The following is a 23531-nucleotide window of genomic DNA, read 5'->3' on the forward strand; positions in this document are numbered from 1 at the left end:
CGACATTGTGTTTTCAAAACTCGAAATCATAATCGAACAGTGACATTCTAAATTGCGTCAAACATTGAGAATGCTGAACTAACATTTGAAACTGGAGTAAATTCTGGATCATATTTGACTTTGAAAACACTGGATCAATATATAAAGATTCCAGGAGTTTTATTTTCATGATTCTAAAGTGAGAATGTATCATGAGACAAACTTTCCGTGAAAATTCAAATTTCTACTGGAAAACTGCATTCCTTTTCACAGTGCTCTATAACACCTAAACTTATTGACAATAATCTAGTAAACTTTTAGAAGTCTGAATGCAAAATCTGAAAGAAGATTTTACGGACTAGTTTTATGCTACCAAGTTCATTTCTCTACACGGATTTGCGTTTTGATGATCATAAGACTTTTGCTCATTACGGAATGAGAATTATGTTCCATAGTCTATTTTCAGCTGAGCATGTACGATTAGATGGCAGTTAAGGTAGTGTAAACGATTTAGCGTCAAACATTGTTACGGAAATATTTGAAGTTCTATCTGATAAAGTTGTTCACGAAATGTATCCGAAATCGAATAAAACCAACATGCTTTAATTAACTATGATTTTACACCAGTGTTGAATTTTTTGTGCCAAACCCTTATTTTCTAATGACATGTCAGGAATCTCTTGAATATACGTTCAACACTATGACATTTTTCATATTTCAAGTTAGAACTTTTTTCTAGAAATTTCGTAGGTTTTTTAATTGTTTCTACATGCATAAGTATTGAGCAAAAAAAATGGCTCAATCATCTAGAAAATCTGAACTTTTATTGATAAATGTTGTGCAAGTAATACGTCCAACACCGTGGAATTGTCCATTTGCTTTACAAATAATTCTATTTATACTGTTGTCTGTAACAAACTGTTCTAGTGAATGTTCCTTTTCAACCTTATAAATTGTTTCACTTCATCTCTTTTGCACAAAAAAATTAAGTGTTCATACTCTTTCATCTATTAAAAGTAGATTAAAATTTAATAATGTTGAAGATTTTGGAAATTTAAAGGTGAGGGGAAAAACATGTAAAGTAAGCCGTAAGTTCTTTTGCATTATGTATGGAATATTTTTTATTTGTTTAGAAATAAAAATGAATGTATTTATTTTTTATAAAAACTAAGACAATACAGGGCTAAAAAGTGATGTCAGAAGTTAAGCCAAAATGCAAAGGGTTTAATAATCATTTTCAACTTTTTAAATTTTCCTTTCATTATGGTAAATGGAAGTACTTTTTTATGTGTTTTAGTTTTCAAACATATGTACTAGACTGACTGCTTGTCCATAATTTCACTGAAATAAGTGCAACCTATATTTGCATCAATAATAAATGATTTTCAGATTATTCAGTGTTCATTGTCACCTACATTACATCCATTTTAAAAAAGAAAAACTTAACAACTTTGTTTGCAGTACACTCAAACCTGTTTGTGTGGGATCCTTTTTCTTTGTGGTACATGAAAATTTCAATCAAATTGTGACTCAATTGACTAACTTGTCTATAAAACAAGTGCTCGGTAGTATTTTTAAGTGATGAATCATTCTCCGATGTATATTTTAAAAGCGGATTTAAATGGTTGGCGAGATTCAAAGTAGTTGCAAATGCAGAGCTGTCTTCAGGGTCCCATCTAACTGGTTAAGCCACAAAAAGTGGTAGGTACGGGGGAACTCTGGAGTGAAAAGTGTCTTGAATTTGTTTAAAGAAGAAATTCCTACAGTTGTTTCGTAAGTTTTGGGTTATTTTCAAGTGGGACTGTGTTACGAAAGCATTTTTTTGTAGCTAATAGTGAAGTTTTGAGTGAATTTTTTTATGCGGTCCCTATCCACCACACAAAACTAGGTTTGAGTGTAGTTTGTTTCCACATTTATTATAATGAATGCCAATTTTGTGAAATAGATCTTATTATTTTTCTTTGACAATAATTGTTAGTTCATTATTGAATACTTTTTGTTTATGTGAAAATATTAGACATATGCTGGAGTATTTGATAAAGAAATTTTAAAGATTTACTTACTTTATTTACATAAACATGGTCAAACATTTTACTGAAGGAGTTAATTCTTGCAAAATTAAGTTGCTATTTCTGAACTATCCGAGTCACAGAAAAAGGTACTTAAAAATGATGTTCATATTTAATTTTTTTAAATAGGAATAAAAATTCCTACCATTAATTGTTCAATATTGCAAAATAACTTTACTAATCAGTTATTTCAAATTAAAAAGTTTATTATTATTTTGAATGACAATGAAAACGATCAAGCAAAGATTTTGAGCAACTTTTGCACTGTACTTCAATTACATTTACTTTCTGTGCAACCGTAGAATTGCAATGAAACCAAATGTGTACAAATTTTCTATTTGTTCGTCGAGGGAGAATTAACTCTAATCTGAATTCTGCTCAGGAACTTTTGTAACTAATATTTAGCAATGTTAGTAAGTTTTGAGCAGAATTCGGAAATATCCGATATTTTCAATTAGCACAAATTAAAGTCTTTAAAATAGTAAATGCTTCCTCAAATCACTCTTTATTTTCTTATGTTATTATTACAATATGTAGAATTAAAATTAAGTTTTCTTTTTATTATATTTCATTTTACATTTTCATCAATTTTTATGGAGTTAGCATTGACTGTTTCATTTTTCTTCTGTTAGCTACTTTTACAGTTATATGATTCAAAAATAAAATATACATTAATTGGTGCACAGTCATAAGAAATTCTCTTTTTTTTCTGACCAACATTTAATAACTAGGCACTTTTAGTATGAATTAAATTGATAATGTTGTGAGATTTTGGGCTGTTCTGCTGTGGTCTGAGTGTTGTTACCACAAACGTTTCAACTGCATCTGCGGCAGTCATCTTCAGTGTTTACGTGGTCGAAGCTTCCAGGAAAGCGACTTTTAATTCCTTCTTCCTTTTCGTTTGAAATTGTTGGAATCCTAACAATTTCAGTCCTGGTTAAACTTTAACAGCTACCTACACTGCTGGCCACACGAAATGCAACACCAAGAAGGATAGTAGTCAGAGTGAAATGAAATTTTATACACGTGATGGCAACCTTACTATCAGAAAGTGATTACAAAATGAGAACAAATTGATCATTTATTACTGGAAAAATCCCAAATGAATGGAGGTTTAAGTCTCCTGTCGAGCTACCTATTGCGTGAATGTACGAGGTAATACAGTCAAACATTGAAGCATATCAGTCTTGTAGGATATCCTACTACACAGGTACTAGAAATGTGCACCTAATTCCATCAAGCTCATAGCCTACGCAATTTACCATCTCAAGTGATCCCAGATATGCTCAATTTGTGACAAAATAGGGTGACGCACTGGACATAGAAAGTGGAAAAAGAAGTCCTCTCACACCCTTGCTGTGTGTGATCAAGCAGTGTCTTCCTGGGAGCCCCGCCATGAGTGCCAACACATGTGACTGAATAATGATATTAACGCAGTTTGGTGTCATGGGGACCGCAGGGTGACCTGTCGTAGTGCTGTGGATCAATATTAGAAGTGACTATGTTTTGTACATGATTGCAACCCATAAAGGCATCCCAGCTGTGGGTGGGGTATGCCGCTGAAAAGCAAAAGCATTATTTGGTAGTTCACAACGTGTTCTCCATAACCTTACAAAAATGTTTATTTTGCGAAATTCGATCTGGATTCATCGCTATGAGAGCAATCAGGAACCATTCAGTTGCTAGCAAATCGATTTGAACTCGAACCTACTCCAAGTGTATGCGACCCTAACAAAGCCTGCTTTTTAAGAGCACACCACATCGACAGCTGTAGTGATGCTATGGGGTGCTATATTGTGTGTGGGACAGGATCACCTCCAACATTGATTCACTGCACTATCACAACCTAATGGTATATTTTTGTCATGTGTTGAGACTCGTGTTCAATAGGGCAATGCACCGTCACACACAGCAGGGAGGGGGGGGGGTTCCTCTCCCACATTATCACCTTTTCTGACCTGCGTGATGTTATGATTTGTCGCAAATTGAGCATATCTGGAATGACTTGACGGTAAATTGAACAATCTATGAGTTTGATTGAATTAGTAGTGCTTTACATTAACTGATAGGAATTGACCTATTACATCATATGAGACTAGTATACCTCAATGTTCGACTGTACAGTGTTGTACATTCAAGCTAGAGTTTATTCAACAGGGTACTTAAACCTTCAATCATTTGGGATTTTTCCAGTAATAAATGTTTATTTTCATTTTGTAATCAATGTTGCCATCAAGTGTAAAATTTTGTATCATTCTGACTGCACCTTCTTGATGTCGCATTTTATGTAGACAGTAGTGTATATAACAATAACAATAATGGAAGCCACTATTTAACCAATATTGGCTTAAAATCGGCATGCAATAGTGGCTCAAGAGTGTGATTGCAATATTGGCCAATATTGTCAAAATGTATCCCCTCGGTGCTTCAGCCAATATTGTGAGCCACTATTTAGCCAACGTAACGCCAATATTGGCGTTAGATCGGCATGCAATAATGGCTCAAGATTGCAATAGCAATATTGGCCGATATTGTTAAAATGTATCCCCTACGAGCTTCAGCCAATATTGGGTGTAAATCGTACGCCAACATTCAGCCAACCAAGTACAATATTGCGCCAAGATTCAATGCTACTTGGGTTAAGATTCGATTCAGAATTATTTCTGTTTTCCTGCTTTGTACCCAAGGTATTTGTTTCTCAATTGGTAGCACTCTGTAATTGAACTTGTTATAGTGTTTGGAATTATTCCATGTGGAATTGCGTTCAGTTTCACTTTCGGAGTTTAAGTAGTTCCTTATGTCTTTGTGTGTGCAAATTGGGATGATAGGAGTTGATGCATTATTTTCAGCCTGTTTTGCTAGAGCATCAGCCATCTCGTTATCTGGAATTCCAACATGAGCTGGTAGCCAATACAGTTCGATTTTGTTATGCTTGGCGAAAGATTGTAAAAGGGAACGAGTTGAAGTTATTAAAGGATCTTCGTTATTTTTTGGGTTATTCAAAGCTTTTAAAGCGCTTAGACTATCGGATAAGATTATTGTTGGTTGGTTTGTTACGAGAAACTTAGCAGTATACCATATGGCAGACATTTCCGCAGTGAAGACTGAACACATAGGAAGGATTTTGAGTTTCTTTCGACTTTTAATGAACTATTGTATATACCGGTTGCAACATTGTTGCTCTTAGGCAGGGCGCACACCTAGAGGATATTTGTCTGAAACATGCCCACGACGTTTGTCTTACCTGCTTCACGTCGGCGACAAAACATTTTTCAGCGCACATTTGACAGACAACCAGCGGGGAACACGGTATCGAGCGCGCATGCGCAGTGCTACATTTATCAGTTGTCAACAAACATGGCGACGTTTCGCGGGTGAGATAACGATTCATCTGATGATTAAGCTTTGTTTTTATTGTTACTTGCAGTCGAAGAAGAAATTAATATAAATTTCAGACTGAGTTTTTGTTTATTGATGTTTTCATTTTAAGTTTTTTAGTGTTAAGTACCTAAATTAAACTTAATCAAAACCTCTTGTAATATCCTATGAATTTTCAAGAACTAATCAATTGTGTGTGGAATGTGGGTCAAAGTGAAATAGTTGAGAAAACTTTCAAGATGAACAAATTTGAAATTTGTCCTGAAAATGACGATACATAAAGAACGAACAATAAATTTTACAATAAAACTTGCGCGAAAACATATTTTTTTTAAAATTATTTTTGGCAGTAAATTTGTACCTCCAAAAAAAAAAAAAAGGTATAAAATGTAATTTTTTTTCCGCTGGGCAAAGAGAAAAATTTAATATTTTTTCTCATGAAACGTTTTTTTATTTGATTATTAAAGTTATTAAAGATATCTTTTATTAAACAAATATGGACATAAAAGAATGCATCAATAAATGAAAAGAAAATGAAACAGATGAATAAATAAATGAGTGAATAAAATAGTAAATGAATGAATAAATAAGGGAATTATTAAATAAAGGAATGTAAATGAAATAATAAATAAATACGCAAGTCTAACTGTACGACGTATTTAAAGTACAAATTAACTTAATATTAAACAAATAAATTCGGCACCGAATATTAAATATTTGAAACGTATTTGATAACAAGAACTTTATCATTTGATAATAATAATAAAAATGTTTGACTTACAAACAGCGCAATACATTACAATTTGAGTATCAAATTTCGAAAATTGCTTTTATTTTACTGAATTTTCAACACTAATCACGCAATTCATTAAAAGATATGGAGGTGCTAAAACGTTTAATATTAAAAACATTAAGGACAGTGTTATTAACATTTAATAGTTATCCATGTTAAACCATATCAGTTATCTATTTAAAAAATATTATTATTCAATAATACAATGATTTTAGTGGAAAAAAAAAAAAAAAAAAAAAAAACATAACACTTCTATTTTATCGTCACAATTTTTTTTTTCTAAAAAATTGAACTTGGTGCATTCTCATTTAGCACGTTTTGACCAATTTCTTCAAGCGCCTCAGACTTTTTTCAACAACTGAACTAAGTTTCAACTTTGAATGTTCATAGTTTAGTAGTTAAATTGAATACCTCTTAAAATAATTCATTTCATTACATAAATCATTGAACTTACTCATTTATAAGTGAACTACAACGTGCAAAATGGTTCCAAAAGGCGTCAAATGCATACATTTCTGTATAAATTTTACATTATCACAGACCTCATGTAAAGCTTAGAATAAATATATCATAAATCCAAAAGTAATGCAAAAACATTAACAATATTATCATAGTTCTTAGTCTTTGAAATGTAATTTTCCAGTAGAATTTAGCTTTCTTCCGACATTATTCCACGCTATCTCCATTTATATTTTGTTCGAACAATCCAACGATAGTAATCAAATAATTTTTCTTTTTGTTTTCAACATTTTTGATAAAAGAGATACTAAATTAAGCGCTTTCTAGCAACACAACACTCATCGTTCTGTTTTGTCGTTTACGACGCGGAAGCGACCAGAAACAAATATCCCTCCTGCTACACTTCGAGGGAAGAGGGTAAGACGGAGACAAATGTCGTACCCCCGCCCTGTCGCTTAGGTGTGCGCGCTCACTACAGAATAAACTAGTTTTTCGGACCGATTGTCTGAAACCTGTCTGCGAGATGTTCAGATCCATCTGTTGCCCACACCTGGAAATTTTCTTTGCTCTCCTTAAACATCTTAAAGTGAGATATGATCGCGGAGCTAACCTTCACGGTTTGGAATTCTTCGTCTTCGGTCCGAACTATTAGTTTTTTGGTACTGAATCTTCCAGATAGGTTTTCTTTAAGTATTGGGTTTTCTTTTAAGTGATTCGTTTTTACTATAAGTTCGAAACATTGCCTAATCGCACTTTCAATTTCATTTTCCTTGTTTCCTTTCTGTAGATTGATCGTGCATCGGTAATTCTTGTTTTTTTTTGAATAGCTGCTTGCAAAAGAATTGGACAGATTTCCAGTGAACTCTGCGTTGTGTCAGGTCTATTTTTGATTGGAATCTGATGAGGTCATTTGGTGCAAAGTTGTTTATGCCTAAGGCAATTCGGATGCCCGTATTTATGATGGTGTCCATTTTTTTGTAGTTTCGTTTGCTATCCTTCGTTCTAATAATTATGCCGTAGTCTAGTTGTGGTACCAAAACCTGTTTGATAATTATGACCAGACATTTATTGTTTAGGCCCGTGTTTCTGTTGCTCAGCCATTTCAAGGCATTTAATATTTTACTTGTTTTATATTCCAAGAGTTCGATGTGTTCTTTCCATCTTAGATTATTTTGCCATGTTACGCCCAGTATTTTGTGATTCGTGTTCCAGGAGATACTTTTATTATTGAGATAGAACGTTTTTCCATTCTTTTCTTTTTTAGGAGAAAAGTCAATCAAGCTTGATTTTTGCGTTGAGATTGGCATTTCGTTATCATCGGTCCAAGCTTGTAATTGTATTAGGCATTCTTCCAAAGATTTTTCTGCGTCTTTTTTTTTTTTTTTGTCATAGACCAAGAGCGTTACATCATCAGCATAGGTAAAAATTTTGGCATTAGTGATATATTGTCCTAAATCTGAGATATACAGATTGAAGAGCAGAGGGGATAAAATGGCACCCTGTGGCAATCCACAATGAACACTACGCGTGTCAGAGCACACTCCCCTCCATTGAACAAAAATTTCCCTTTCGGAGAGAAAGTCCTTTATCCAAGTAATTAGCTTGATATCTAATTTTAAATTTGATAGCTTATTAACCAATTTTGTTATTTTGATATTATCATATGCTCCTTTAAGATCCACACTAATCGCATAGATAAAGTACTTTTTTTTTGCGGCATATTTCAATGTGCTTCAGAAGGTCGTATAGGAATTCATTAGTGCTTCTTTCCGCTGTGAAGCCATAAATATAGGTGGGTAAGATGTTTCGCTTCAGAACCCATGTATTGGTACGATTGAGCAGGATTTTTTCTAAGATTTTGACGGTGGTTTGGGTTAATGCTATTGGCCCGTAGCTGTCCACGAATTTGGGGTTTTTAGATCCTTTTTTTATGGGGATAAGTTTCGCCATTTTCCAAGCTTTGGGAACAATTCCCGACCTTAAGCTGTTATTGAATAATTGTAGTAGGGAGTGTTTACCTATTTCTGGTAGAAGTTTTATTGCTTTAATCGTTATCCCGTCGGAACCCGGGCTCTTGTTTTTCATGTATTTCAATGCATTTTCCATTTCATTCATGGAAATTTCAGATGTTAGATTATCTGTGGGAGCACCTTATACGGTTATTAAGGGTTGTGGATTGTCTTCATTTTTATTAGAGAAATGTTCAACAAAAATATTTGCTTGTTCAACTTTTTCTGTTACCCGGTTTCCATTAACTTCTAGGATTAGATTATTGTCATTTACTGTATCCGTTAGGACATGTTTGATTTTTTTGATTGAGCTGAAAATTTCTTTTGAATTTTTTATGTTATAGTTGTATTTCTCCCAAAAGGTTTTTTTTTTGCTCGTTTTACGGCTAATTTAAACATAGCTGTCGCTTTTTTCATTTTAATCCAGTTATCTGTATTAGGTATTTTTTTTTAAATTTTTTAAACCTTCGCTTCTATGCGCTTTCTTTTTTGCGCACTCTCTATTAAACCATTTTAAGCCTGGGTTTTTATCGTAAAATTTTATGGTTTTTGATTCTGCAATTTCTGCTGCTTTCATTGCGTTAGTTAAGTCAACCGTTTGTTGGTTTAATATCTGTATGATAGGTCATTTCCATGAATTGTTTTTGTAAATTCTTCGAGACTTGTGTCCAGTTCGTATAAGTTTTTGTGGTAACTTTTGTTCTAACTGGAGTGTCGGTTCTAATTATTGTCGGAAAGTGATCGCTCTGTCCTCTTTCATCAAGTCGAGTCCACGAAAAGGACATCACGATTTCTTTGCTAACTGCAGTTAAGTCAAGAATACCGTCTTCCTTACCTCTATTGATGTGTGTTGGGGTTTTATCATTAAGTAGTATTAAATTTGAGTTTTTAAGCCAATTTCCAATTTTTGTCCCACTGGGGGTAGAGAGTCTGTCCCCAAATTCTTTAAATCTGGCATTGAAGTCCCCGGTGAACACTGACCTGTCATTTTCTAATTTTCTAAGTTGGTCAATAATAAAGTCATTTAGGGAGCCTGGTGCTCTATAACAATTAACAATATCATAAGCTCTCTTACTATAGACGACAGAAACTACTAAAATTTCTAACCCTGTAGAGGAAAAAGTATAAGACAAATGCGAGGGAATATCTTTTCGTACATATGTACACAAACCTCCTCCTTTATGTGGGAAGTTCTTTTCCACACCATCTTTACTAATAATAAAGCAGAAAGTCTCTCTGTCCGGAGGATGTCTGGATGTCTGTAGGATGTCTGTGACGTGCATAGCGCCTAAACCGTTCGGCCGATTTTCATGAAATTTGGCACAAAGTTAGTATGTAGCATGGGGGTGTGCACCTCGAAGCGATTTTTCAAAAATTCGATGTGGTTCTTTTTTTATTCCAATTTTAAGAAAAAACAACTATCATAAATTTCGATATTATCATAACGTGGAACCCTAACATGGCACAAGCCAATTGGCGAGATACGAAATTATCATAACGTGGAACTGTAATTACTAATAATAAAGCTGAAAGTCTCTCTGTCCGGAGGATGTCTGTAGGATGTCTGTGATGCGCATAGCGCCTAGACCGTTCGGCCGATTTTCTTGAAATTTGGCACAAATTTAGTATGTAGCATGGGGGTGTGCACCTCGAAGTGATTTTACAAAAATTTGATGTGGTTCCTTTTCTATTCCAATTTTAAGAAAAAAAAATATCATAAGATGGACGAGTAAACTACGAAATTATCATAACGTGGAACCGTAACATGGGTACAAACCAATTGGCGAGAAAATTCACCATCCATTATTTGTAAATATACAGGCGAACCAAAATACCTTTTAATTTTTCTATTACGGGCAAAGCCGTGCGGATACCACTAGTAACAAATATAATTGGAAATAAAAGGTAGCTTACCTACTGGAAGCCAGGTTTCTTGGATACAAATAGAAACCGGGTTGGTCCAAGCAATAAAAAATTTAAGAAAATCCAAGTTGGCAAGGAGACCACGAATGTTCCAAGAAAGGCAGAAAACAGCACCGGGCGAAAAGGAATTAGTATTCATCTGGAACAATAATATCAGGATCAGGCTCACAATTATTGACGTCGTGATTAATGTCGAAAGGAAGAGGGCTGAGTGGAAAGCCGTACGGTTTCCCTTCAATATCGGCAACCTTTGATTTGATTTGGCTTATCTCTATTTCAATATTTTTAAACCAGGAACTTTTGAGTCGTTCTTTTACGATTTTAAGTTCTTCAACCACTTTGGCTAGATTCTCCGTTAATTTTTCTATCTCTTTATTCTTCTGCGTGATAATTTTTTCGAGGTTTTGGATTCTTGAAACCTCCGCTGCAGGCAAAGTCTGCATTTTATTTTCACTTTGGGCCGACAATCCTTCGGCAGCCACCTTAGCCCAAGATTTTTCTTTTTCGGTATCTGGATTATTAAATCTTTTCGCTATTTCTTGATAGCGGGGGCATGTTTTACTGGTGCTGATGTGATTTTCTCCACAATGGAGGCATTTAGGGGTTGCTTCACACGATTCGTGGTTTCCCCCACATTTGGGGCAACGTGTTTCGCTCTTGCAGTATCTCTTTATGTGTCCATATCGCATACAATTGTAACAAATTTTTGGGTTCTCTTTGTAGCTTTCTAGTCGGTACCGAATGCGTCCTACGTAGACGTATTCTCTGGCCGTTTTTCCCAATTCCTTTAGGAGGATTGTAGTGGTGGGTTCTGTAGAGTCCCGTTTGGTAAAACGTATTAGACTGAAAACATTTATTGGAACAAATCTGATATACCCCCCTCTTGGCGACTTTTTCCTGTTGGCGCCAAAAAAGCGTCGCCAAGAAAACTATGTATGACGTCATATGTCATACATCGTTCTTAGCGATGCTTTTTTAGCGCCAACAGGAAAAATTCAAATTATGTCATTAATTATTTAATGAAATGAATGCATTAATTTTTTTCCGTTGTTTCTCCGGGATACGAGCCCTCGGTCTCATAGTACTTTCGTAATGAGACCCCTGCCTTGGTCTCATTACGAAAGTACTATGAGACCTCGGGCTCGCCAGTTATCCCTCCGACTGTTAATATACATCACAGTCGGATATAAGTCACAGATCTCCTCCGTTCAGTATACAATAAAGTCACAGATTTTATGTGAAATTAACACCATTTTTGTGCTACAAAAATGCCAACCAGACCAAAATACAAACTACCAGAAACACACTAAAAACACAATAATTCAAAATATGTTCACTTACCTAACCTCTTTATTTTCAATTAGTTTAAATATAAAAAATCTATTTAGGACTCCGGTACGTCCAAACGTTGGACGACCTGACGAAAAAGAAAAAGAAGATTCATTCAAAAATTTCAATTGATACATTTGGACAACATCACAAACCGAACTCATAATTAAAATAGAAAATTCAACTAAATTAACATTAAAAAACAACAAGAAAAAGAATACTCTAAAATAAAGTTTGAATTGAAACTTTATTTTAGAGTATTCAACTTAAAATCTCCCTAAGAGCGAAACATATGAGCACCTACCTCCTAAAATACATACACGTGCAAAAAGACTTAGAGAGACTACTTTCCAGCGTTCAAGTTGCAAAACCAGGGTTGCCAAGTTATCGCCTTATTGGCGATTTTCGTATCGAGCGAAAAATTAAAATCTCGCCAAGAGGGGGGCATATCAGAGGAGAGCCGAATTTTTTTGTTTTTACTAATCCAATTTGGCTATTAATACCAGAAAGTAAAATTTTTGCTTCCTTGGCTCCATTATCGAAAGACAACTTTAGCTTCTCATAGATGGGCAGGTTTGTTTCCCATACAAGCTCATTTTTTTAAGGGACCTATCTTTAGGGTTTTGTTGGGAACTATCTTCACTCTTACGTTTTGAAGACCTCATTCAAAAAGAATATGAGCCTCATCTGGAGGACACAAAAATAAATCGAATAAAAAGTGCAGCTAAAACAAGCAAAAGCACAAGGAAAAAACACAAGTAGATAAGGAAGGAAAGAATTTCCGAAATGGCGAATGAACACAATCCACATTGAACACCACGCGTCCCAATCAACCCTCTTAAACACTCGAACTGGTTTTTGAACCAAAGTTTACATTTCTTTACATGATAGAAAGAAATTTAGCGAGGTCACATACGTCACAAAGTCTTGTGTTGGCCGATCCTAGAGCCGCTATATAGACAGGCCGACGCATCAGCTTAAGTTTAGCCTTTTTGGATCGGATTTTTCATTGTTGCACTGCCAGGGTTACCATAATAAAGTTTCGGATTTCGCCAAATTTGCCGAAAATAATACTTTATTTAAACAATTCACGTGCCGCTAATAATCGCTCGCAGTGAACAATCATCAAACGCGATTACTCGCCAGAAAAGACAGCCACTCAAACACGCGCTCCGATCCAAAAAGGCTGATCTTAAACTGATGCGTCGGCTCGTGTATATATAGGCGCCTTAGCCGATCCGGTCGTGTTTCATGTTTTGATCGTAACGCACGTGACTTTCCCCATCACGAAAGTTATGCTTTGATTGGAGCGTCGTTTGCTGCTGAACTAGAACTACCGCGGTGTAACCACGAGCGTTCGGAAACACAGCTGTTCTACCAGGCTTCCTAGAGAAATTCCAAATACGTCATGACCACACCGGTCTAACCACGCGGTGCAACCGGTGGATCGTTTCCGAACGCAGCGTTCGGACTGCGGTACGACAGGTTGCTACCAAGTCGACCGCCAAAAAACGACCGCAGCGTTTCCGAACGCGGTTAAGTGACGTCATTGGTTCGACCGCGACGTCATCGGTGGCACCGAGGCGACCGATCCTTGTTTCCGAATGCACCCTATTTGGAAGAACGAGCGAATGGAGTATAGATTTATATGGAGGAAGATATCCTAAAATCCTTACTATACCGCCAGGCTTCGCTTCTTAACGTATTTCGCTCTCCAATCTGTGGTTGCGTTCGACGAACTTCACCGGTCGACCAGTGAGTAACCAGCACTAAGATCACCGGTACCACAGCGGTTCCCATTCTAAGCTGTTGATTGGTTGATTGGAACACGTGATCATTAGCTGTCACGTGATTAACTAACCGGTCGCGCTCGTCGAACGCAACCTTTTAGAGCTAAGTTTGTTTGCTCGTAACTTTAACTTTTTCGGCATATGTAAGCAAAGAAATCATGGTGTCCTTTAGCAGTTTATTAACAATTCGCCAATTATTAGGCTACCATGGTAATTATTTGTTTCTTCTTTTAACATTTCGAGATTTCTTTTTTCAATTTTCCACGCAATCCGGTTCCGTGACACTCGGCGCTCCCTGTGAAGTTATGTACTCTATTATTCAACACACTGAAAAAAAAAAATTGCTATTTTATTCAATACAAGAGGGAAGGTTTTTCTTTCTTTGCGGGTGGTACATTTCCTGTGCTGTATATCTTTTTCTTGGATCAGGATATACCGTAATGCGATTACTCTTTTGAATGATTTGATAAAATGCGCATTTGATTCATTGGAAGTCATTTGCGACACATCGTTACATAAGTAGGACGTTTAGCGGTAGTTTATGACTCATATTAATTAATAATCTATAATACCAGGAAATTGTATAATTTACAATATTGCCTGAATGTAGTTCTAGTTAACTGTATGAAATTTCCACGAGTTATTTTAATTTGTATATAAACATTGCACATGACATGATTGTATCTCCACTTTTTAAGTATGTTACGGAACTACTTTGATATACCCCCCCAAATCGGAAATTTGGCGACTTTTTTTTCTCGCCAAGCAAAATACCTGTTTTTTGTTGCCACAAAACTTTTTAAAAAAAACTCAAAAAATGGTACAAAATACAAGAAAATACTAAATTTGGCAAACAGCAAAAACCTAAAAGCTGAAAAAACCTAAATTGGCAACACCAAAATAAGAAACAGCAACCCTAAAAAGTCCGTAGGGAGTGCCAGATTTGGCGCGTGATTTTTTTTTTTTTTTGGGGGGGGGGGGTATATCAAAATTATACCTATATTACTTTAATATAATGATGAAAAGTTATGCAATTCCTGTAACTTGAAATCTCATGGATCTTTAAGAAAGGAAACATTGTTTAATTAATGTGATAATCGTGGTTTTTCTGCTATACAGTAGAATCAAATTTTAATCTTCAGTATACCCTAATTAAATTTTAACAGAAGCATACCTTTTAACTTTCAGCATTCAATGTTGACAAGTGCTGCCCCCTCGTCTTAATTATGTATATATCGTTTTTTAAAATCATTGAGCATTCTCTCAGGTATTGCTACAATTTGAGCTGCAAAGAGGGAAAAAAAAAGCTAAGGAACAAATTTGCATTTTTCATTTTTTGCCTCTTTATATTTTGCCATCATGTAATTTTCCACCCCTAAAACATGCCGCCAGGGTTCGTACGGGTAATGGAAATCCTGGAAAGTCATGGGAAAAAAATAACAAAATTTCAGACCTGGAAAAGTCATGGAAAATTGAAATTTTCATTGAAAGTCATGGAAATTTATTTCAAGTCATGGAAAAATTTCCTGGACAAAGAGAAAAGGAAGAGTAGCTAAAGGAGCATTAGAAATTTTGAGTGATTTAACAATATAGCACAAAAAAGCTATTAAAAGTGGAAAATTGAACAATCCAAAAATCAAATCTGAATTTTGAAATCTCATCGCATCCACTTCTGTCGCAGCCCCTTGCCATTTTTTGCAATGTGATTTTCCGGCCTGGACATCACTTATTTTGAATTTTCTGTTATTTTCAACACTTCTTATGTTTCATATTCTGTAGTAGCAAAATTTCATGTTCTTAGTTTTGCCACGGTCCACTCAAAAAAAAAGCAGTTCAATTGTATGCAAGTTCGATTCCATCACTCGTAAGGACTTTATTTTTATATTTATTAGAGTTTATCTTAATTTGTGAAATGTTTTTAGAAAATAAAGATCTTACGTCAGGCGATAGAGTACAGAAAAAGAGGAATTCTAATGCTCTAAACCATTAGTGCTCAATATACGGCACGCAAAACTAATCCATGCGACCCACTGCTACGTTCAATGTCGGGAATTAAACGTGTTTCCTGAATTTCTGAACCTATTAATTTATATAGATTTGAAAGTATGCAAATTTGAAAACAAAACAAATATACTTTTGAATCAGAAGATTGATTCATTACTGAATGGTTTTTTTCAAAAAAGATCTGGTTTAGAAACATAAAGAACTAAACTATGGCTTTACTTCAAAGAACCAAAATACTGTCAAGTTACGTGGATGATTAAACATTAAAGGCACTGTTGATACCAAAAGGTAACTTTTGAAGGAAATTTATTGAAACTTAGTGATGACTCAATCAACCTTGTCCCATTCAATATCATTCTGCCTGTTTTTAAAAAAAAATCAGACATTTAAGCATCATCATATTCGCTTCGCTGCATTTTTGATTTACTTTCAATTTATATGATGAAGACAAATAAGAATAGTTTAGTTTTTTAAGTGTGCACTTATATTTTTTAAATTACGAGTAAGTGCTTCAATGAGGCTGTGGCATTCAAATAGACGTTTTGCTAATGCTCATTTCCAAATATTGCCAAGTTTGAGATTAAATAGTGCTATTCTCTTCGTGTAACAAGGTCATGAAAATTTTCATTGAAGTCATGAAAAAGTCTTGGAAAAGTCATGGAATTTTTTCATCCAAATAGAGTATGAACCCTGTGCCGCCCTAGCAGAAGCTTAAGTTTCCTTCCCGGGAGTAGGGTGTGATACTTGTTTAAAAAATCGACGTTGCGTCATCTCTAGGGTCACAGGTAAAAAATGAGGAACTGATGTGATATACCCTACCCCTTGGCGACTTTTTCCTGTTGGCGCCAAGAAAGCATCGCCAAGAAAACGATATATGACGACATATGTCATACATCGTTCTTAGTGATGCTTTTTTAGCGCCAACAGGAAAAAATCAGACAAAAAAACATGATAAAAGCACTTCAGAACAAAAATATATATAAAAACAACATAAAACCACAACAAAAAACATCACAAATATAAGCTTCAAAAATACCAGAAACTAGAAAGTTTTTTGTACACAAAGAACAAAGTATTTAAAATGCTTAAATTGACAAATTACTATAACAAGCTCACCAATGAAATATGTACCAATAGAAATAAAAGCTTTTCTCCAACATGCATTTCATCAAACAAAAACTTTTCTCATACTCTAATGAAAAAAGAGCAAAGCGATTGAAATACGCAATGTTTAAAGCAGAATTACATCCCCAAAATATAATTATTTCAGCCAAAAGAAACGCTTAGTTATTCAAATTTTGATGTATGAAAAGTAAAAATGCCTCGACAAAACCATCCCAAACATGAAACAATACAAAAATACCATACATTAATTTGCTATTCAAAAATGCTTTCAAAAATACCTACTATAGTTTACATAAAATATACCGACCTTCATATTTTTATAAAATGCTGGAGTCAACATATTTTCAGAAATTCTGTACCTAAAGGAGGCATATTAATAGAATGTCTAAATAATTCGTGGGCATCGATAAAAATTAACTTTTAGAACAAAAATAACCGTACTATTTTTGTAAAATTAATTTACATACAGTAAAAATAAAGTTAAAAACTACAAGAACCCCTCAAGGATTTGTAAAAACAAAGAATTTTGGAAGTGAGAGGTTTTTTTTTGAATTCTAAAATAAAGAACTTACCTTTTTATATGGTATAAATATTCACACTCAGTCTAAAACAATACATCATATGACAATGGCACGTTACAGATTACACATCCACGTTGGAGTTAACTTTTAATTAACCTTCAAGTTTGAAGAAACTGGCATTTTCTAATGTTTTTACTTCAAAACACAACTACTGAATTTAAACTAACACAAAATAAGCTTTCCTGTAAGGTATATTGCACGAAACAACATGTAATCTCTCCTGAGTGAAACCGAGTAAACAACCCAAGTAAACAAGTTTAAACAAGTCTTAAATTGTCATTGGGTTGCAAAACACAGATTAGTTTCGCCAGGGATGCCATGCTTAAAAAATTATAGCCTCATTGGCGAGAAAAATGTTTCAATTTTGTTGCGAAAAATTGGATGATGCCAAATGGGGGGGGGGGGGGGGGGGTATATCACATCTGTACCAAAAATGATTTTGAATGCACAATATGAAAGTGACAGTGGTGTTTCCAGGCTTAATTTGGCGGCTAGGCCCCTTGCTATAGGAAGCGCTCTGATGGGAGGTCACAGTAGAATCCTAAAAGCTTCCTCATTTGGTAAATTTGGAGGCCATATAGCTTTCTTAGGCCTAATATATCTTCTCACTATGATTAAGTATCTGTGCATGCTCATTACTTTTTTCATTTGGAATTTTCATTTTGTAATTTCAGAACTCAACCCCTCTCCTCCCAGGGTTGGCCGGATTGGACCCAATTTGGGTTGGACCCAATGGGTTTTTTGAAAAAACCCAGTTAAATAAACCCATTATTTAGCCCACTTTTGGATTTTTTTAAAAAAAATTTGAGAAGTTTTTAAAAAAATTAATTTAAATACTTTCACCATTTAAACTTCTTTTTTATTTGCTTTTTACCACAGACAATGGACATAAAAAATGAATTTTGAACTTAAATAGTATTTCTTAACTAAATTTAAAAAATACTTCAAAGATTTTAAATAAATATATTTAAATTTTTTTTCTTTAACTGGTCAATAAATAAATTATCTTGACTGAGTCCTGTCAGTCTGATTTTCTTAATATTTGTAGATTGTATAGAGGAAACTACTCTAGCTAAAAGGCTTTCATGTGAATTATTTTCTGCAAACCAACGCGTCACAAATCTCGAATAAACAAAGTATATTTTTTTAGAAATTAACAGGTTTTACAAACGGTCAGAGAAAAACAGAATAGGATGTACAGTATTTTCATTATCTTACGAAAAAGTTAAATATTTCTTACTCTGAACGCAGAAATAGAAAAACAGGCAACATAAAATTCAAAGAAATGTCTTGATTAAGCTGGAATTCAGTAAAAAGGGATTTTAAACTACTTGAGGTTCTATAGTAGTTCTGCATGACAAAATGAAATACAATAAAGTAAAATGCAAAAAAAAAATAATAATAATAAAAAAAATGTAGTAATTAAAAACAAACAAACGCAAAATAGATTTTATGACTCGAGAAGTAACTTTGCCTTAATTGTTGGTAATCATGGAAACTAAAAAATCTGAAACTTCACCATTCTTGGGTTTCATAGTCTTTTATACTTTTCTTCAGAAAACGCTGATTTTTCCAGCTTTTTTTACCCCAAGACAATTTTTGTGCTTTGTCCGTATACTTACGCTACAATAACAAGTACCCCACATTTTCCCTAAAAAAAAGACAAAAAAAACCCACATTTCTTTTAAAAAACCCAGCTTTAGTTGGGTTTTATTTAAAAAAACCCTGGGTCCGTGGGCTTTTTTAAAAAAACCCCGGGTTTTTGCCAACCCTGTCTCCTCCCAAAAATTTAAGTTTGAGGAGCCTCTGGCGTTTATGTATAATTTTCACAATGGTAGCAAAACAGATAAAACAAAAAGAACTAATGGGTGTGCCCAATATAAAGGCCTTGAAGCCCCACCCCCCCTTTCGCTCTCCATTTTCCCCATGCAGGATAACAAACATTTGCTAGCTCGCTTTTATCACATCAGAAAGCGTGACTGATGATAAAGCATTATCAATAAGCTGTTTGCCATCAGCAGGCTAAAGTACAGCAATAGTTATTGCAGAAAAGTCTTGTCAAAATTGCCTGATCTTGTTTTACTGTACATTTTGTTTCTTCACGGTTCACTGCAGTTTAATGGTATTAAAAAAGTTGTTAATTGTTCTAGAAAATACAATTTATACTTTTGGCGTTAATAAAAGAGAAAATTGTTGCTGGGAACCGTGATTTTTAATATGATTTGATTCCGTTTGAAAAGTAGGAAGGCGATGATTGGCTTTGTTAACACATCGATGGATCGGGTCGAGGGATATGCTCCTGTGCTGTATATGCTGCACATCTTTTCCCGAGTTTTCCCTATTGGGGGACACATGCTCCTAGTTAGGAGTGCCCCCCCCCCCAGTTGCAATGGCGCAAATTCCCCCCCAAATAATTTTCTGAAGACTCTTTCCCTCTTTTATTTTTTATATTCAGCTCTCTTTTTATTTTATTTATTTTTAAAAAATATTTTTTATTTATTTCTTTTTCATTATTATTTATTATTATTATTTTATTGGAAGAGTTTGAAATTTTATCAACATGCAAACACACACAAACTAAATAAATAAATGAAATGAAATATAAACAGTATAAAATAAAATAAATAATTTAAATTAAAAATAAGTCAATGAATAAATCTAAAGAAATTAATTAAAAAAAATTCCCCCCAAAAAATTTTGATGGTGCAACTTGCGCAATAATCCCCCTCCCCCCTGGGCGCCCCTACTCCTACAGGGATCTGTCCAGGATTTTTCACAAGGTCGGTTTTTTGTGAAAAATTAAATAATTTTGTGAAAAATCAATCAATTTTGTGAAAAATCAAATAACTTTGCAAAAAAAAAAATATATATATATATAATTTTGTTGGCGCAAATACTGCATCATTGAAACTTAAACTTGAGTGTTTTTCTCTTTTCTATTGAGAAAATCATCAATGAATGTTTTGCTAGTACTTGGGGGGGGGGGGGGGGCATCGCTCTCTGGGAGATGGGCACCCCTCAAGAATCAATATTTATATACTATTCTACATTGTGTAAAAAATACTAGAAATATTGTATGAAGAGTACTCAAAATAATTGTAACAAAAAAAATAATAAAATTCAGGCAAGGATTCAGCACTTAACTTTTTAGCCCAAGACACTCTTAAAGAACACAGAATTTTGTTTAAAACTTTTAAATTCCGTGATTTTAATGAAAAAAATAAAAAGATATTTTATTTGTTTACATCTTAACAAAGCGAACTAAACATTAAAAAGTCAAAAAATCCCATCCTTATAGCAGATGCAAAGAGATCACAATCATCTAAGTGATGGCATCAAAAGTATACAAACGGTGTGTAAAATAATTTTTTTTTTGTTAAAATTAGTTTAGAACTGCATTTAAGAGGCCTATGATAAGCATATCATTAATATCTATCGACACATTGAAGCAATAATAAAATTAAGCCATCGATTCAACATTTTACTTTTTGACTCATACTAGAAAATAAAATTTCACTTTAAAAACTTGAAATAAGCGTTGTAACAAAAATAATGATACTTTTCGTGTATTTATACCTTAATAAAGCGAAGTTAGCTTGAAAAAAGAATAAAATATGATTCTCATATCAGATGTAAAAAGATTGAACGTTTCAAAATGTAGGCGTCTAAAGAAAAAAAAACGGTAAATAAAAGAATTAATTTAAAGTTAATTATCCTTGTTAGCATCGAAAAACCAAACCCATTTAATTTTCTACCACAATAACAAGTACAGATTGCACAGCAGATGCGCAAATATTGCAAAGCAGGTGAAAATATTTTCTAATCAAGACACTATAAAGGTTGAACGGCAGATGCTAAGTGACGATAATTTTAAAGTTGGTAACCCTATCTGAAGCGATCACATTTTTTCTTCACCAGTACTATCCGTTTGCAGTTCTAAGTTCATTTTGCTGATATATATTATTATTGTTTATTAAATAATGAGTGGGGAGGCAAAGTGCTTATGATGCTGCCTTTTCAGAGCAGGGAAGTTTGCAACACCACTGCAAAATAGCTGTGATAAAATAAACAAGCAAAATTATTTAAAACCAAACTGACTTTCAGCTGTTAATTTCTTTCAAAGAAACAAACAATCATTATATTTATTTGGCAGTAGTATTCATTGCTTGCAGAAGCAGCACAAAAATGCCGATTTTTTTTTCTTTTCTTTTTTTTTTTGCAGAATTAGCAGATTTTGTATAAGTTCATCCCTCTAATTTAACTTAAAAAAAGGTTTAAAAAATTATTGTTTTTATGCACGGGAAATATGCTTTATTGTAATTTCAGATTTGCTCTTTCAATAAACAATTTGTGAAAGATCCGTTTTTGTTCATCAGAATTTTGTGAAGGGTCCGTTTTGGTTGATCAGATTTTTGTGAAGAGTCCGTTTAAGTTGATCGGATTTTTGTGAAGAGTCTGTTAACGGACCCAAATTTCCTCTGGCCAGACCTCTGTCCTAGTAAAGTTAAATCGCTGTTCTTGGTTATATAACTGCTGAAAAACATTAGGGATAGCCAAGGTTCGTCGATATACATCCTGATATATATCCAATATTTATTTTGAAAATACTATGATATTTTGATGTTTATTTTTTCAGCTATGATATTTTCAATATAAAAAGTACATTTATCTTAGTAATTTTGTGTATTCATTATTAAAAATAACCAAAAAGTAATTTACTATATTTTATAATGTATAATACATCATTAGTATAACAAAGTAATATATTATTCCTTTTTTACTTGTGTTTTATGTCCATAAAATTATTAGTAATTTAACAATTTTAATTCACACTAAAAGTGCCTAGTTAAATTTTAAACATTGCTCAGAAAAAAAAGAAAATGTCTAATCAATGTGCACCGACTAATGCATATTATTATTTCTGAATCATATACAATTGTAAAAGTAGCTAATAGAAGAAAAATGAGCGAAACAGCTAATGTTAAATTAACTCCATTAAAATGGATGGAAATGTAAAATGAAATATTAGACATAAATAATGAAAGAAACCTTAATTTTAAGTCTACATATTGTAATAATAATGTAAGAAAATAAAGAGTGATTTGACAATGCATTTACTATTTTAAAAACTTGAGTTTGTTTTGGTTGAAAATATCGAATATATATCAAAATATCCGATAGATATCAAACTGTCGGATATTTTCGATATTTTCAAAAAATATATTTTCGAACCCTGATCTTAGTTAAGTCCCACACATTAGGATTTTAAATTTTATTTTTATTTATTGATTTTATTAAATTTATCTATTGATTGATTGAAAAAAAGAAATGTCTTATGACTGTGCACCGACTAATGCATATCATTTATTTTTGAATCATGTAAATGTAAAAGTAGCTAACTGAAAAAAAAAAAAAATGAGTAAAACAGCTAATGCTACTTCAACTCTATTAAAATTGACAGAAATGTAAACTGAAATGTTGTATATAAATAATGAAAGAAACATTAATTTTAAGTCTACATATTGTAATTATAATATTACGAGCTGCGTTGCCGGGCTTTGCCCGGTTTACCTTGAAAATAAAAATTGTGTCAAGTGACGTATATTCAACAATCAGGCGTAAAAAATAAATTAAAAAACTATCATGATTTCCCTTCCAAACCATGACGACAGATATTAAAATACTTTTAAGACATTAAGCCCAGAAAGATTTATTTAAAATAGGTAACCATGGAAACACGAAATAAAATAAGTTTAAGGAATTAAAGTGCGAAAGAAAATGGTTCACAATTTGAATGGAATCGAGATTTCTTGAACTTGATTTAAAAAGGCTTGTAACTTTTTTTCCTTTCGAGATAAAAGCTTATTTTTTCGACCATAGGTCGAGTTAGATCTGGAGTAAAAAAGGTCGCTTTTTCCGATGGCGTCAAAAAGGAAGCTGTGGGACAATTTTTTCACTTTTTATTGATTTATTTAATGAAGAAAGTAGTGCCTGAATTTCAGCTAAGCCTAAAAAAATTCGAGCTAAAAACGCAAATAACTCCCGCCGTAATAAAGTTAGAGCAATGAAACAAATTACGCAGAACGCGGAAA

General features: G+C 33.6%; 1 protein-coding gene across 1 annotated transcript in view; it reads left to right on the forward strand.

Moving 5' to 3' along the window:
* Positions 1 to 13828: 13828 nt before the first annotated feature.
* Positions 13829 to 23531, forward strand: part of LOC129233014 (elongation factor Tu, mitochondrial-like) — a 91398-nt gene continuing 81695 nt past the window's right edge. The window contains exon 1 of the mRNA XM_054867093.1: positions 13829 to 13939. Within this exon, the coding sequence (XP_054723068.1) occupies positions 13888 to 13939 (52 nt within the window). The 5' untranslated portion in view covers positions 13829 to 13887. The remainder of the gene's footprint in view (positions 13940 to 23531) is intronic.

This window comes from Uloborus diversus, unplaced genomic scaffold (assembly GCF_026930045.1).
Source record: "Uloborus diversus isolate 005 unplaced genomic scaffold, Udiv.v.3.1 scaffold_15, whole genome shotgun sequence".
Taxonomy (NCBI): domain Eukaryota; kingdom Metazoa; phylum Arthropoda; class Arachnida; order Araneae; family Uloboridae; genus Uloborus; species Uloborus diversus.